The sequence below is a fragment of the Poeciliopsis prolifica genome, unplaced genomic scaffold, assembly GCF_027474105.1.
Source record: "Poeciliopsis prolifica strain line A6 unplaced genomic scaffold, Auburn_PproV2 SCAFFOLD132, whole genome shotgun sequence".
NCBI classification, from domain to species: Eukaryota; Metazoa; Chordata; class Actinopteri; order Cyprinodontiformes; family Poeciliidae; genus Poeciliopsis; species Poeciliopsis prolifica.
Window position 1 is genome coordinate 442,518 of NW_026562507.1, and position 14,841 is coordinate 457,358.

The 14,841-nt window shown below is 38.9% G+C and overlaps 1 protein-coding gene across 1 annotated transcript in view; it reads left to right on the forward strand.

The window, feature by feature from the left end:
- The window catches only part of LOC129355358 (formin-2-like), a 54,968-nt gene that overhangs the window by 32,915 nt on the left and 7,212 nt on the right, over positions 1-14,841 (forward strand). Inside the window, 6 exon segments of the mRNA XM_055024876.1 lie at positions 476-535; positions 1,721-1,841; positions 2,451-2,543; positions 2,885-2,936; positions 3,149-3,298; positions 10,649-10,730. Of these exon segments, the coding sequence (XP_054880851.1) occupies positions 476-535; positions 1,721-1,841; positions 2,451-2,543; positions 2,885-2,936; positions 3,149-3,298; positions 10,649-10,730 (558 nt within the window).

The following is a 14,841-nucleotide window of genomic DNA, read 5'->3' on the forward strand; positions in this document are numbered from 1 at the left end:
AACATTTGTTTATTGAGACTATCAACGCTACTAAATTTGATTTAGTGGTTTCAGCACACATAGATTAAAAGCTTTTAAATTGTTTAACATTTATATGTAAATTTTAAGCATCTGGCAAGTTTACTTTGTGAAAGTTCAAGGAACAATATTCTTTTTTTTTTGTTACCATAGCAACAATCTGATGCTATGAGTTTAATCTTTTAGTTTGAGCTCTGTTTGCTCACAAATACAAATTAGTGAACTGCGATTATAAATTCTTGCTTTTTAGGTTGGTCATTTAAACTACTCCCCTTCTCCCAGATTTGATTAAATCTACAAAGCAGTTAGAGGTGCTGATGTTTTTAGCAGCAAGAGGGGCCCTGATGTTTACTATTTCCAACAGCTGTTGGAAATAGTAAACATCAGTTTATTGTTTGTACTGTTATCTCCACGCTGTTAAAGATGTCAGTGTCCCTTCTTGTTTTTCTACATGCAGGATGGCGCTAAAAGTCTTCTGTCATACATTGTAGCCTACTACCTCCGACACTTTGATGAGGTAAACGTCTTCCTTTCTTTTTTAAGCTCAAACTTCTTTCAGCTTTTTTTCCTTTGCAGCATTTTACATGCGCAATGCCCAGTTTCCTTACAATCAGATGGTTACTGTGCATTCCATGTCTATTAACCACACACACAAAACACATTTTATTGAGCTTTTATGTGACAGACGAATACAAAGTAGGGCACAATTATTAAATGAAAGAAAAACAATACAACCTTAAATGTCATAGAAATAAAAGGCATTTGAATTCAGCTCCTTTTATTCTAAGACATAAGCAAAATCTTGTGCAAGAAATTGCTTTCAGAAGTAACGTTTATATTAAATAAAGCCAAGTTATGTGAATTTTACCTTTGTACAAACTGGCCGTGACAAAATTTATGTGCTTTTTGTTTTTATTTTTTTTCCACTTTACAATTATGCACACATTTTTTTTGTCTAAAGTCCTAATAAGATTAACTGAACTTTGTCGATATGCATTGTTTAGTGAGCATAGAATAGATATGACGTTTAAAAAACTCAGTTTATCACTGACACCTTCAAGATTAATGGCACAAAGCAATGCGTGCTGATTTAGAAATCTATAAAATTTATGAAGGTAATATATTGGGTATTGCTTTTGAAGTCAACAATGTCAAAAGAAGGCCACTGGTATCAGTAATCAAGTGATGCCCAGTCTTTGTCCTGCAACTTCACAGGTTTCAACAGTTGTTTGACTGAGATGAGACCATTAATACATTGTATTTGGTAGTAATAAAGATAAAACATACTTTTATTTTATGATTTCCACCCAGTTCCTCTCTTTGGGATTATAAGAATTGGGACGAGGGTTCCCTCTAGTGAACCCTGGTACAAACAGTTTCTGACTTCAACAGCTATTGAAGTCAGAAAGCAGCAAAACAAAGACTGGAGTTCACTGTTTTCATAACCATGATTTATTATTTCTGTGCTCAAGTTATTAAATCCATTATCCTCATTTATCAAAATGACCACCTGTTAAAACTGGTAAGTAGTCATTACTACATTTTTTGACACATTGTATCCATATACTTCTCTATAAACATTTAAAAATGAACATTTTACCCGCAATGTTTTTGTTATAGTGATAAATCTGTGCATTTTTTATTTGGTATTTTTACTTTGCTGTTGTCAATCTTTCATACTGTTTAATGTGTTGATCAAAAGGATGCTGGAAAGGAGACATCTGTGTTTCCTCTTCCTGAGCCTCATGACCTGTTCCAAGTTTCACAGATGAAATTTGAAGATTTTCAGAAGGACTTCATTCGACTTCGGAAGGACCTCAGAGGTAACGCACACGTCAAAATAAAATCAACAAGATATAATGCTCCATTAAATCAGAATATTGAAGAAAAAGAAGGGGAAAAAAGTAAAATAAAAACAAATCCAAATGCCAGATTGCTATGACACAGAGAGTCCAGTCATGATGATCCAAGGATCTGAGAGACATTATTTTAATCTGCTTGATCTGCCATCAGAAGCTGTATGCACAATTATTACAATTATTACTTTTAACTACGAAGTTGTAGTTTTGAGGATTAATTTAATTACTAAACAACTACAGTGCTCTCAAACAATAACCTCTCAAATCTGAATATTTAAGAAAGTAAAAGTGAGATTTAGACTTTTTTAAGCCTATCGATGTGTGCACAATTATTGGGCAACTATTAGTTTGCACAATTATTATGCAACTGAAAATTCTCCCATCTCAATAATGACAAAAAACGGATGTTTATTGTCATCCGTTAAAGTGAGAATAGTCTGGATACAATGTTCTTAGACAATGTCAGGAACATGAATATTACATCATACAAAGGCAAAATTTGCTAATCTTATTTTATTATTAATAAATGTTGCTTGTGTAACCCAGATGTTTTACACTCATCACTTTAACTAGCATGTACATCGGAAGTGGAAAAGGTGTGCAAGGTGTCTGATGAGGATAACTTGCAGCCTTTCAAAGAGAAGATGGATGAGTTTCTTGCACAAGGTATGCTGTAAATCTATCAACCAACCATGATTAGGCTGTCAGAAGATCCATCTTTCCTCATTTTCCAGCAGAATTCTTCTTTTAGCCTCTTTCCTGAAAGGCTATTTCCTGTTCATCTTTGAAAAATAACAGACTGTCTGAGGAAGGCAAGATATAAGATTACAATACAGTATTTTCAGTACTGGTTCTGTAATGAAATGCAAGAACAGGGCGCGAAATAGACTCTGCCTGAACCGCTACTGTATTTATCGGAGTGAATGTGTGTACTGACATTTGCTGTGTGCTACCAAAAATAAACAAAAGAAAGGAAACTGAGTTTCAAACTTTTCTTCCTTTGTTAGCTAAAGGTGAACTAGAGATCCTGGATGCTCAACTCAGCAGCACTCACAAACTGTAAGCTCAGGCTTTGTTTTTTCTGATCAACACTCATTGATGTCATAGTTTCCTACATATCACTGTGATGATTACTTTGTGTATCTTTAAAAATCAATTTTTTCACAAAAGCTTCTTTAAAAAAGTAAGACAAATTTAGGAACTGTAGCTGTATCTCTCCTGGTTGTTGAGTATGAAAAAAATGACATTGTGGATGTGTCTGTTCTCTTTAGGTTCCTGGAGCTGACAGTGTTTTATTCGGTGAAGCCCAAAGCAGGAGAAAAGGAGGTTTCCCCCAACACTTTATTTTCCATCTGGCATGAATTCTCCTCTGATTTCAAGGACCAATGGAAAAAAGAGAACAAAACTATTCTCAAGGAAAGGTAGAATACTACCTTCTCACTTCTTCACCATAGAAATTTCTTGTTTCCTCAAACTTTTATTTTTTACTTCCATTCCTATCTTATTTTTCTCTTATCCTATTTATGGATTTTAGGTTTAGATTCTAAAAATATATTTCTATTTTATCTTATGAAAATAGAAGCTTTTGCCTGAGTCAAAAAGGATTGTGAGTGTATACTGTTAAATCTGATAAAGTCATTGAAGTTGATTTGAGAAAACTTATTGCCTTAAACTATTTAAGTTACCTTAGCATGCTATGCTACACTAAAACAAAATTAGTGGAGCTTACTTGAGAATTGTATGCAAACCTGCCTGAAAAAATTTATTTTCAAAACTTAAAAGCGTTAATATGTACTGATTGAATAACATTGACTTTCTTTATAACTTTATCTTTAGTGACATGTTTAGGTACAATCAAGAAAAAGGTAAAACAATACATGGAGATGATAAGAGACAGAAAAAACAAAATGAGAAAAAAACAAACTGAATTCTAAGGGGAGACTTTTAGTTAAGTAAGAGTCTCTTGTTATTTAACTAAGAGTTGAATGACAACCCTTTATATCCAAAATTAGTCCTATACTGTTGATGTGACATTTGTTTTTTTTTTCCAATTTATCCTGGCATTGCTCTTCCTAACACACAGAGTAAGGACTATGTGTGTTAAAATCTCTGTCTCAAATAATGAGTTTGCAGTCTGTAGCCATTCCTTTGTCTTAGGAGGTTCAGGTTGGCACTACTTTCTGGTAATTACCTTTTTGGCTGCCATTAGCAGAATTTTAAATAAACAGTCTTTTTTTAAGTGCAGTAGTTTCCAAGCGGCAGTAGTGTATTGGGCTACACAGTACCTAAAACCAAACAGGTCTTAGGTACTGTGTAGCCCAATACTGCTACAATCTCCTTGTGTATTTTGTCCCAGAAGTGTATGATTCTGGGACAAAGCTAGAAAACAATCTCTCCAACATGGTTGAACTCTAGATTTGAATTGACTGGTGATTTTGGGTGTTACAAAAAATCTGATTGTGTTCTTCAAAACAATGTTCTCCAAATTATAGAAGAGGATGTTGTAATTTGGGCCTTCCAGATATTCAGCTAATCGTCTTCTGTAAGTAAAATTCCCAAGTCCCTTTCCCATTTTGTTTTAGTATCCAATTTTTAAGTGCCTCTATTTTCTAACAGATATAGTGGCTTGCGAAAGAATACTCTCCTTTTATCAATTTGTGTTATTGTCGTTTTTGTTGCAGCGCTTTGGTGCAGTTTTACACCTGTTTTTAAACTGCTATATAAATAAATTTGACATTGACATATTCGGCCCCCTTGAACTTTTCAACCGTTTGCCGCTTTTCAGGCTTCAAATGTAAAGATCTAAAATTTTTATTATTTTGTGAAGAATATACAATAAGCAAGACACAATCATGAAGTTGAATAAAATTTGTTGGATATTTTAAACTTTAACAAATGATAAACTGCAAAATGGGGCGTGAAATGTTATTCGGCCTCTTTGCTCTCACTCAGGAAGTACAGTGAAATCTCTGAATGATCCTATGTTGGATGACTGATGATGATAAGTACCACCTGTGTGTAATCAAGTCCCACCATAAAGGCACCTGCTCTTTGGTCATCTAAGGTTGTGTTTAATCTCCAATACTGTTGTGGAGAAGTTTAAAACCGGATTTGGATACAAAAAGATTTTCTGAACTTTAAGCATCTCAAAGAGCACTGTGCAAGTGATCATATTGAAATGGAAGGAGTATCAGGCCACTGCGACTACACTAAGACCTGGCCAACCTTCTAAACTTTCATCTGGAACAAGGAAAAACTGATCAGAGATGCAACCAAGAGGCTCATGATCACTATGGATGAACTGCAGAGATCTACTGCTGAGGTGGGAGAGTCTGTCCGTGGGACAACAATCAGTCATACACTGCACAAATATGGCCTTTAGAGCAACAAGAAAAAAGCCATTCCTCAAAGATATCCAAAAAAAAAGTCTTGTTTAAAGTTTGCCACAAGCCACCTGGGAGACACACCAAACATGTGGAAGAAGGTGCTCTGGTCAAATGAAACCAAAATCAAACTTTTTGGCTACAATGTAAAAAGATATGTTTGGCATACAAGCAACACTGCTTGTATGCCAAACAGCTCATCACCTTGAAAATAACATGAATATACAGAGGACACTTCAAACATCAGGATTTGAGTTGTTGTTCAGATGTGAATCCATATTATTCTTGGTATATTAGTATTCAGAATTAAGGTGGTGGCTCATCACCACTGTAAAACATGATGGTGGCAGCATCATGGTTTGGGCCTGCTTTTCTTCAACAGGGATAAGAAAGATGGTTAAAACTCATGGGAAGATGGATGGAGCCAAAATACAGGATCATGCTAGAAAAAAATCTGTTGGAGTCTGCAACTGGGACAGAGATTTATTGTCCAACAAGACAATGACCCCAAACATAAAGCAAAATCTACAATGTAATGGTTCACCAATATGCATACCCAGGTGTTAGAATGGACAATTTAAAGTCCAGTCCTGATTATAATTGAGAATCTGTGGAAAGAGCTGAAAACTGATGTTCACAAGTGCTGATACAAAAAGGTAGAAAGAAGTAGATTTGAGTTGTACTTTAACGGTTTTCCCTTTGCTGTGCAGCACAGCACAAAATTAATAATGTCTACATGTCCAAAATTGATTGAGTTAACAAAATGATTCTGCTGCGGCAGTGCGGCTATTGATGGCATGTAAAAGAATTGTCTTTTTGCCATCCAGCGATGTCCGCAAGCAAGAAATTTCCTTATGTCAGCAGGGAGTATATATTTGTAAAAAAGACTAATTAAATCAGTGCCTGACAAATGGGCTACTGGAACAAGACGGAAATGGGCGAGAGGTGAAAATGTGGATCTGTTGGAATGCTACTACTCAAGTAACCCTAGTCAGAGAGGTTACATGCAAAGACTGGGGAAGGAATGGTTACTTCGACATCCCCAGTCAACACTAAGCGCTAAACAACTAGTAGCTCAGTGTTCCAACATCCGCAAACGGCAACTGCTATCACAACTTGAGATTGACGAGATACAACACAAATGCTATGGCAAAAGGGAGGAACCCGGATGTCAGGACTGTGGGGACTTAACTACAAGTCCCCACCCAGTGAGGGGATACACGGCCCCAATGAGCGAAACAGAGCTGAACGAGACAGCTGCTGACCTGAGAGAGAGAATCATGACCCGAATGACAACCAGACCTCCTCCGCGCCAATTACAAGGCTGAGTGAAGTACCATCAGAAAGTCTCATTGAGAATGTGAATGCAGCATTGAGAACGATCCCTACCAACACCATAACAGAAACCAATGAGCTGATCTACAACTCAGCATCAGTGATCCTTGAGATACTTGGCTATGAGAGCAACCATGAGACCCAATACCCACCATGGAAAAGACGGTTAGAGGCTAAAATCAAGGTAACAAGGAGGGAAGTGAGCCAACTGTCAGAGCTCCACAAGGGTGCAATGAAAAGACCAAAGTACAGGCAGATGCCCATACCTGAAACACTCGAAACTGCCAAACAGAGGCTCCAAGCCTTGGCCAGCCGCCTAAAGAGATACACAAGGGAGAATGAATCCAGAAGGATTAACCGGCTCTTCTCCACTCAACCAGCTAAGGTGTACTCTCAATGGCAGGGTAACAATAACAACAGAGCAGACCCACCAAGGCTGGAGACGGAACAATACTGGAAAGGCATATGGGAAAGGGAGGCGTCCCACAACAGCAATGCACAGTGGCTGATCTCTCTACGAGAGGACCACAGCAACCTCCCTGAGCAAGCCCCGGCAACCATCACTGTGACAGATGTCCAAGAAAGAGTCTCAGGTATGAAAAACTGGACAGCACCAGGGCCTGACATGATCCATGCCTACTGGCTAAAGAAACTCACTGCTCTCCATGAGCGAATGGCAGCCCAAATGAACCAGCTGCTACAAAGTGGGACTCACCCTGAATGGTTAACTGAAGGGCGGACAATCCTAATCCAGAAGGATCCATCAAAGGGTCCAGTCCCACCCAACTACCGACCAATAACCTGCCTCTCCACAACCTGGAAGCTCATGTCAGGCATCATAGCGGCCAAGATAAGCAAACACATGGATAAACACATGAGCACTGCACAGAAGGGTATTGGTGTAAATAGTAGAGGAGAAGGCCTGGAAGGTGAAGACCACAGTGGTGCCTGTGGTCATTGGGGCCCTCGGGGCAGTAACCCCCAATCTGGATCAATGGCTACAACAAATCCCGGGAACAACATCAGACATCTCAGTCCAGAAATGTACAGCAGTCCTTGGCACAGCCAAGATACTGCGCAGGACCCTCAAGCTCCCAGGCCTCTGGTAGAGGACCCGAGCTCAGAGGATAAGAACCACCCGCAGTCAGTGAGAAGAATTTTTTTTTCATTTAAATATATGACTACACATTTCTCGCCTGAGATGTCTGATGTTGTTCCTGGGATCTGTTGTAGCCACTGCTCCAGTTTGGGGGTTACTGCCCCGAGGGCCCCGATGACCACAGGCACCACTGTGGTCTTCACCTTCCAGGCCTTCTCCAGTTCTTCCTTGAGGCCCTGGTATTTCTCCAGTTTCTCCTTTTTCCTGATGTTGCAGTCACTTGGTATTGCTACATCTACAACAACGGCTTTCCTCTGTTGTTTATCCATTACGACAATGTCTGGTTGGTTCGCCATTACCATTTTGTCTGTCTGGATCTGGAAGTCCCACAGGATCTTAGCTCTGGCATTCTCCACCACCTTTGGGGTGTTTCCCACTTTGATCTTGGGGTTTCTAGTCCATATTCTGCACAGATGTTTCTGTACACTATGCCTGCCACTTGGTTATGTCGTTCCATGTACGCTTTCCCTGCCAGTATCTTGCACCCTGCTGTGATGTGTGGACTGTCTCAGGGGCCTCCTTGCACAACCTACACCTTGGGTCTTGTCTGGTGTGGTAGATCTGGGCCTCTATTGCTCTGGTGTTTAGGGCCTGTTCCTGGGCAGCCAGGATGAGGGCCTCTGTGCTGTCCTTGAGTCCAGCTTTTTCCAGCCATTGGTAGGATTTACTGATATCAGCCACTTGGGTTATTTGCTGGTGGTACATCCCATGTAGGGGCTTGCTCCCATGATGGTACCTCTGGCACCTCAACCTCTGTTCCCTGTTGTCTGAGACATTCACTGAGCACATTGTCTTAGGATTAGTTTCATCCTGGACAGTGGTTCTCACACTCACTAGTCCTCTGCCTCCTTCCTTACAGCTCGTGTACAGTCTCAGGGTGCTGGATTTGGGGTGGTACCCTGCAGGGTATCTGATTACTGGCAAGGCATAGCTGTTTATCGCACAGATTTTGTTCCTGCCATTGAGTTGACTTCTCAGGACTTGCCTTATTCGTTGGAGGTATTTAGCTGTGGCTCCTTTCCTTGTGACCTCATCGAGGTTGCCATTTGCTTGTGGTATACCTAGGTACTTGTAACTGTCCTCTATGTCTGCTATTGTTCCTTGTGGGAGTGAGACTCCTTCTGTGCGGATCACCTTCCCCCTCTTTGTGATCAGCCGACCACACTTCTCTAGTCCGAATGACATCCCAATGTCCGTGCTGTAGATCCTGGTGGTGTGGATCAGTGAGTCGATGTCTCGCTCACTCTTGCTGTACAGCTTGATGTCATCCATGTAGAGAAGGTGACTGATGTTGGCCCCATTTTTGAGTCGGTATCCGTAGCCAGTCTTGTTGATAACTTGGCTGAGGGGGTTCAGGCCTATGCAGAACAGTAGCGGGGACAGAGCATCTCCTTGGTATATGCCACATTTGATGGACACTTGTGCAAGTGGTTTGCAGTTGGCTTCCAGGGTGGTTTTCCACAACCTCATTGAGTTTGCAATGAAGGCTCTTAGAATCCTGTTGATGTTAACATCTCTAAGCATTCAATGATCCAAGTATGCGGCATTGACTCATAGACTTTCTTGTAATCAATCCAAACCATGCACAGAGATGACCTGACTGGATGGCTCAATACATAATACATAAGTCATCAGTCTTTTACCCGAGAGGGCGGGGTTCAAATCCAGTTTGGGTCCTTAGGTAAGAGCCTTCAAACTACTGCCTTCCTCATACCATGAGAGATACCATAATAGATACTAAGATGCGTAATATGCCGGCTCAGATGTCGTCCGGCCAAACAAGGTCTGCGTCAGGTGCTGCCAAACCAGAGCACCTTGATGACAAATGGGCTACTGGAACAAGATGGAAATGGACGAGAGGTGAAAACTTGGATCTGTTGGAATGCTACTACTCAAGTAACCCTAACCAGAGAGGTTACATGCAAATACTGGGGAAGGAATAGTTACTTTGACATACCCAGTCAACATTAAGTGCTAAACAACTACTGTTCCAACATCCGCAAATAACAATTGCTGTCACAACTTGAGATTGATGAGGTACAACACAAATGCTACAGCAAAAAGGAGGAACCTGGATGTGAGAACTGTGGGGACTTAACTAGAGAGAGGGGATATGAGGCCCTGATGAATGAATCATAGCTGAACGAGACAGCTGCTGACCTGAGAGAGAGAATCATGACCCAAATGACAAGGGCCTGGAAGGTGAAGACCACAGTGGTGCCTGTGGTCATCGGGGCCCTCGGGGCCCTCGGGGCAGTAACCCCCAAACTGGAGCAGTGGCTACAACAGATTCCAGGAACAACATCAGACATCTCAGTCCAGAAATGTGCAGCAGTCCTTGGCACAGCCAAGATACTGCAGGACCCTCAAGCTCCCAGGCCTCTGGTAGAGGACCCGAGCTCAGAGGATAAGAACTACCCGCGGTGGGTGAGAAGGGAACTTTTTATTTTATTTTATTTTTTATATATATATATAATAGCATTCACTTCTCCTGGAATGGCTTGCCATTCTTCCTACCAAACATGCCGGCTCAGTCGTAGATTGAAACTGTAAATAATTGATTGAGCATACTGTAGTCTATTGTTTCATCAATATGTTTGAACTGAAATTATTTTTTTTGCTTTGAAGTTGTGAATTGGTGCTATGGAAATAAACTGAATTTAATTGTGTTGTGCACCTCATAAAAATGCACTTGACACCCTTATCTTTTAATTTAAAAAAAGATGACATACTATCTTTCCAGAAAGAACAAAGTCATGCCTTTTTTTGTTTTAGGCTATCACATAATGTTATGTGAAATAACATTAAACTTTAAAATTTGAAACGGCTTCATAAGTAGGAATAATTTTGCCAATCTGTGTACTTATGTTCACTTTAAAATTTGTGTTTTTCAGGCTAAAAGCAGCAGAAGAGTATTTCAGACAAGCCAAGGAGAAGACTTCTTATAGTGTTAAACCAAAACATGCTTCTGGTATTGTAAGTTTCCTTGAGATTTTTCTGGTTTATTTAAAGGGGTAAAGGTCAGATTATCATGAACTCATTCTTTTTTCCTATTGGTTTGTGGTTGCATCTTTCAGGAATTTCAAAGTAAAGAACATAAGCAACTTCTTTACAGTACATTGAAAAACAGTTCTCATTTTCTATGCATTTGTGAAGTACCTTTGTGCCGCAGAGACCACACAAAGAAGCAAAGGAATGTTCCTATATCGGGGTGTGCCCAAACTTTTTGAGATCAAGATCTACTTTTTCTCTCAACAGACGGCTGAGATCTTCCTAATGACATAAACATAACATTGTAAATTAAACTTTATTGACTTATTTTATATACAAATATATATCAGTTTTATCAGAAATGATAAAGTGATAGAAAACCTAGTGGAGTTTCTTCCTTAGTGAGATTCTGACACTGGGAGCAGGTTACTGGTTTCTCAGTCAGAAGCTGGTTGCAAACCGGAGGCCAGCAGCTGTCAGTCAGTTATTGTAGGTCTGATTACTACATTACTACAACATAGATAGGTAAACTATTTGCAGCGGTCTACACAAACCACATTAAAAACATGGTTTGACCAAACTAGGGTATAAAAATAATACATCTTACCTTATACATGAACAGGGGTTTCATATAGGGGGGAAAGGTATCACAATTCCAAGGGCCCCTGACCAACAGGGGGCCCTCCACAATTTCTTTTTTTTTTTCCATAGAAATTTAGAAAACTGGGGCCCTGTCAATAACAAAATTAAGTATATGGCGTTTTCTAAAAAATTTAATGTTACCTCTCCCAGACAAAAAAGCACACGTCCTGAAAACCCTTCACAAAATGGTTCGTTCCTGCTTGGAGCGCGTGACGGTGTTCAGCAGTGTCAGTGGAAGACAAGAACGAGCGTGAGTTACTATGCTGCTAAGAAAAATAATAAAATTAGGTTTTCAAAAAATAGAGAAAGAAAAAGATATGTGTTAATTTGTTACACAGTTTTTCTCCAAGACAGATGGGTAGACTGTCTTGTAGAAAAAGTCAATTTCACCAACATTTAATGAAGGAAAGAAATGACCAACATATTCGTATATTTAACTTGTACCTGTACCTTTTACCACTTAACAGGAGAGTCAGTCAGAAGCAGCTCTAACCCACATCCCTTCTGACCTGCCCTCTCCTCAGTGAAATTAAAGCTGCATTATGTAACTTTTATATTTTTATATATATATATTTATTGATTGATTTTTTAACGTATTTGTTAAAACTGTCATTATGTTGTGACATTATGGCATGAGAGATAATCTGGGAAAAATCTATTTCCTCTGCCCTCTCCCAATACAATCTAGAAACAACCAATCAGTGGCAGGAGAGTTTTTAGTGCTGTCAATCACAGTCTCATGTGGCTGCTCATCCCTAGGCTGCAGTGTAGTTAGCATAGCTACCCATGACGCACGCACACACACACACACACGCACACACACACACACACACAGACACACACACACACGGTACTGCAGTAGATCTTCCATATAAATGTGCACAATAATCCTAAATTTCCCCACTGGTCAGCACAGTGTCTGACTGACAAACATTTAAAAAGTCCATGGTTTGATTGTTTGTGTATTTGAGGTGAAAATGTCCAAGTGCAATTTGTTTCCAATGGAGAAGAGATGAATAATGAGTTGTGTGTCTATATAGTGAGATGGAGGGGGAAATACTACCAACCATCAGCCTTCTACCAGACCAGTATGAAGTCAATTTCAGGTTCTCCTGGCTCCAGCCAGTTATCAGAAGCTCGCCATCCTTTAGCCCTAAAAAAGGGTCACCTGGCCTGTATTAAAATAAACAGGGCCAGTAAATTACCATCCTGCTAGTTAACTAGGTGGTTTTTCAGTTATATCCAGAAATAAAGGCATTTATATCCATAGACAAAATAAAGATATCAGCATTTATCTCATTATCTTAAACTCATATCTTGAATTTAAATTAGATTATGTGACAATTGATGATCAAACAATTATTCTAAGGTACCACCACCAACATACCAAACAAATAAAGCAACATTGTGTTCACTACTCACCAATTCCATATGTAGTTCAATGCACAACAGCTTCATGGCTCCAAGCTCACTGGGTATTCAGAACTACATGACTTTTATATTGTGAATTTTAAAAGTGCACAATAAACAAAGAAATGAACAAATTGTTTGGAAGCACAAACCTGTAGCTCTTTTGTCTCAAGCTCTCCCCCTCACACCTGATTGGGAAAAGCTGGAGCACTTCAGATGCAGTGATTGGCTGAATGCACTGTGTGACTGACTGTCTCTGTAAACAATGGAGCAGCAAAGACGGGATTAAAGGCAGTTTTTACCCTGGGTTATACATGTAAAATTTATGAGCAGTAAATACCGTGCTAGTATGACCAAAAAAAGCAATGCAGTCACATGCTTTTGATGCATAGAGTCAAAACAAACTCAGACAGACACAAAAAATTGTAACAACAGCTGCCTGGGGGGCCCAATTAATTTTTTTGTCATGGGGCCGAAGATTTCTGGCGGCGCCCCTGCATCTGAATACTTATCTTTCTAAATAACTGTCCAAAAATAATCTGAAAATACAATTCAAACGATGCAATTCTTACCTGTTAGAAAGTGGCCCTGCAAACTCTAGCATTGTTAGTTTGTGCACCTCCTGTTTTTAGCTGTAGATTCTTGATCCACTTTTTCAGTAAGTTTTTTAAAAATAACTTCCTAATGACCAACTATCTTTGTAACAAAAAAATAACGTTTATCTTTCTATTAGAATGGTTGGAAAAACTGTACACGTAACAGATTTTAGGCATTTTGAAGCTGGGTCAACAGTAAATGAGTGGCAGGATTTACTGGATTACTCTTGTTTTAAAACTTGTTGTATCCCAAAATAAAAAGGTAGCCACTGATGTCAAATTAAATTGTTCCCTATTGAAGAAACAAATGGGGTGACATATTTTATATTCTATTAATTTCACAAATTAACCCAAATCAAGTTCATAGGAAAAGCACATTATACAACAATTATTATTTTAATTCTTGAATGTGCTTTCAAAAGAACAAACCAAACTCGGGTGGAAGTGAGAGTGCTTGACAGTCATTGATACATGCAATGGGTATCAATGAAATTGGTAGAAATTTGACCGATCTTTTGTCAAGTATTTTTTTTCTATGATATGACAGGTCATGATCAGAAAAAGACAATATGTGAAGTGCCTCACCCATATGCGCTTCATTGTTAGACTATTTAGTTTGCAGATTTTTATTAATACACAACTGCACATTGTATGATTACCAATAAAGGAAGACACTTTTTTCAGTTGTGAAAATGGAAATCCAGTTTATTTGTATCAAACATTTTAACAACAAGCCATTTCGGAGTACTTAACATGATAGAAACAAAATATCAAACAAAATATTAGTTTTGATTTATGGAAACCCTATAAATCAAAACTAAAACTGTGTTGAGTTTGCAGTTTTTTGGAAGTTTGTTTCAGACTAAAGGAGAATAAAAACTGAATGCAATTTTTCCATGTTTTTGGTCTTGAAGGTTGATATGCCAACATGTCTTTAATGTATTGTGGTGCAATGCATTAAAGACATGTTTAATGGATTGCATGCATTTTTGCTAGTTTATGAACTAGCAAAAATATTTTCAAGTCTGTTAGGTAGTGTTAGGACTTTAGAAGGAGGATGATTCTCTCTATTTTTCTAGTGTTTATGAACATGTGAGCCTGATGGTTAGTTTCTAGCTTGGAGCTGTGTGCTACATAGATTGTTCCTTTGTAGGTCCAGAAATAACATCAGTTTTGTTTCTGTTCAACTGGAGACAGTTGTGGCACATTCGCACATTGATCTGTTTTAAGCACTGACTTAGGAATCTGAAAACTTTGGATCTCTGACTCACAAAGAGATCATCCCAACACAAACAGTGCATTGCAAAAGTATTGATACCTCATAAACTTTTCTTCAGTCATAGCATACACTTTCTTGGTTTTTTAATTATATGTTGAAAAAAAATATAATGCATAATCGTATGAATGGAATGAAAATTATACAACAATTTAGAACTAGTGGCTTCTCT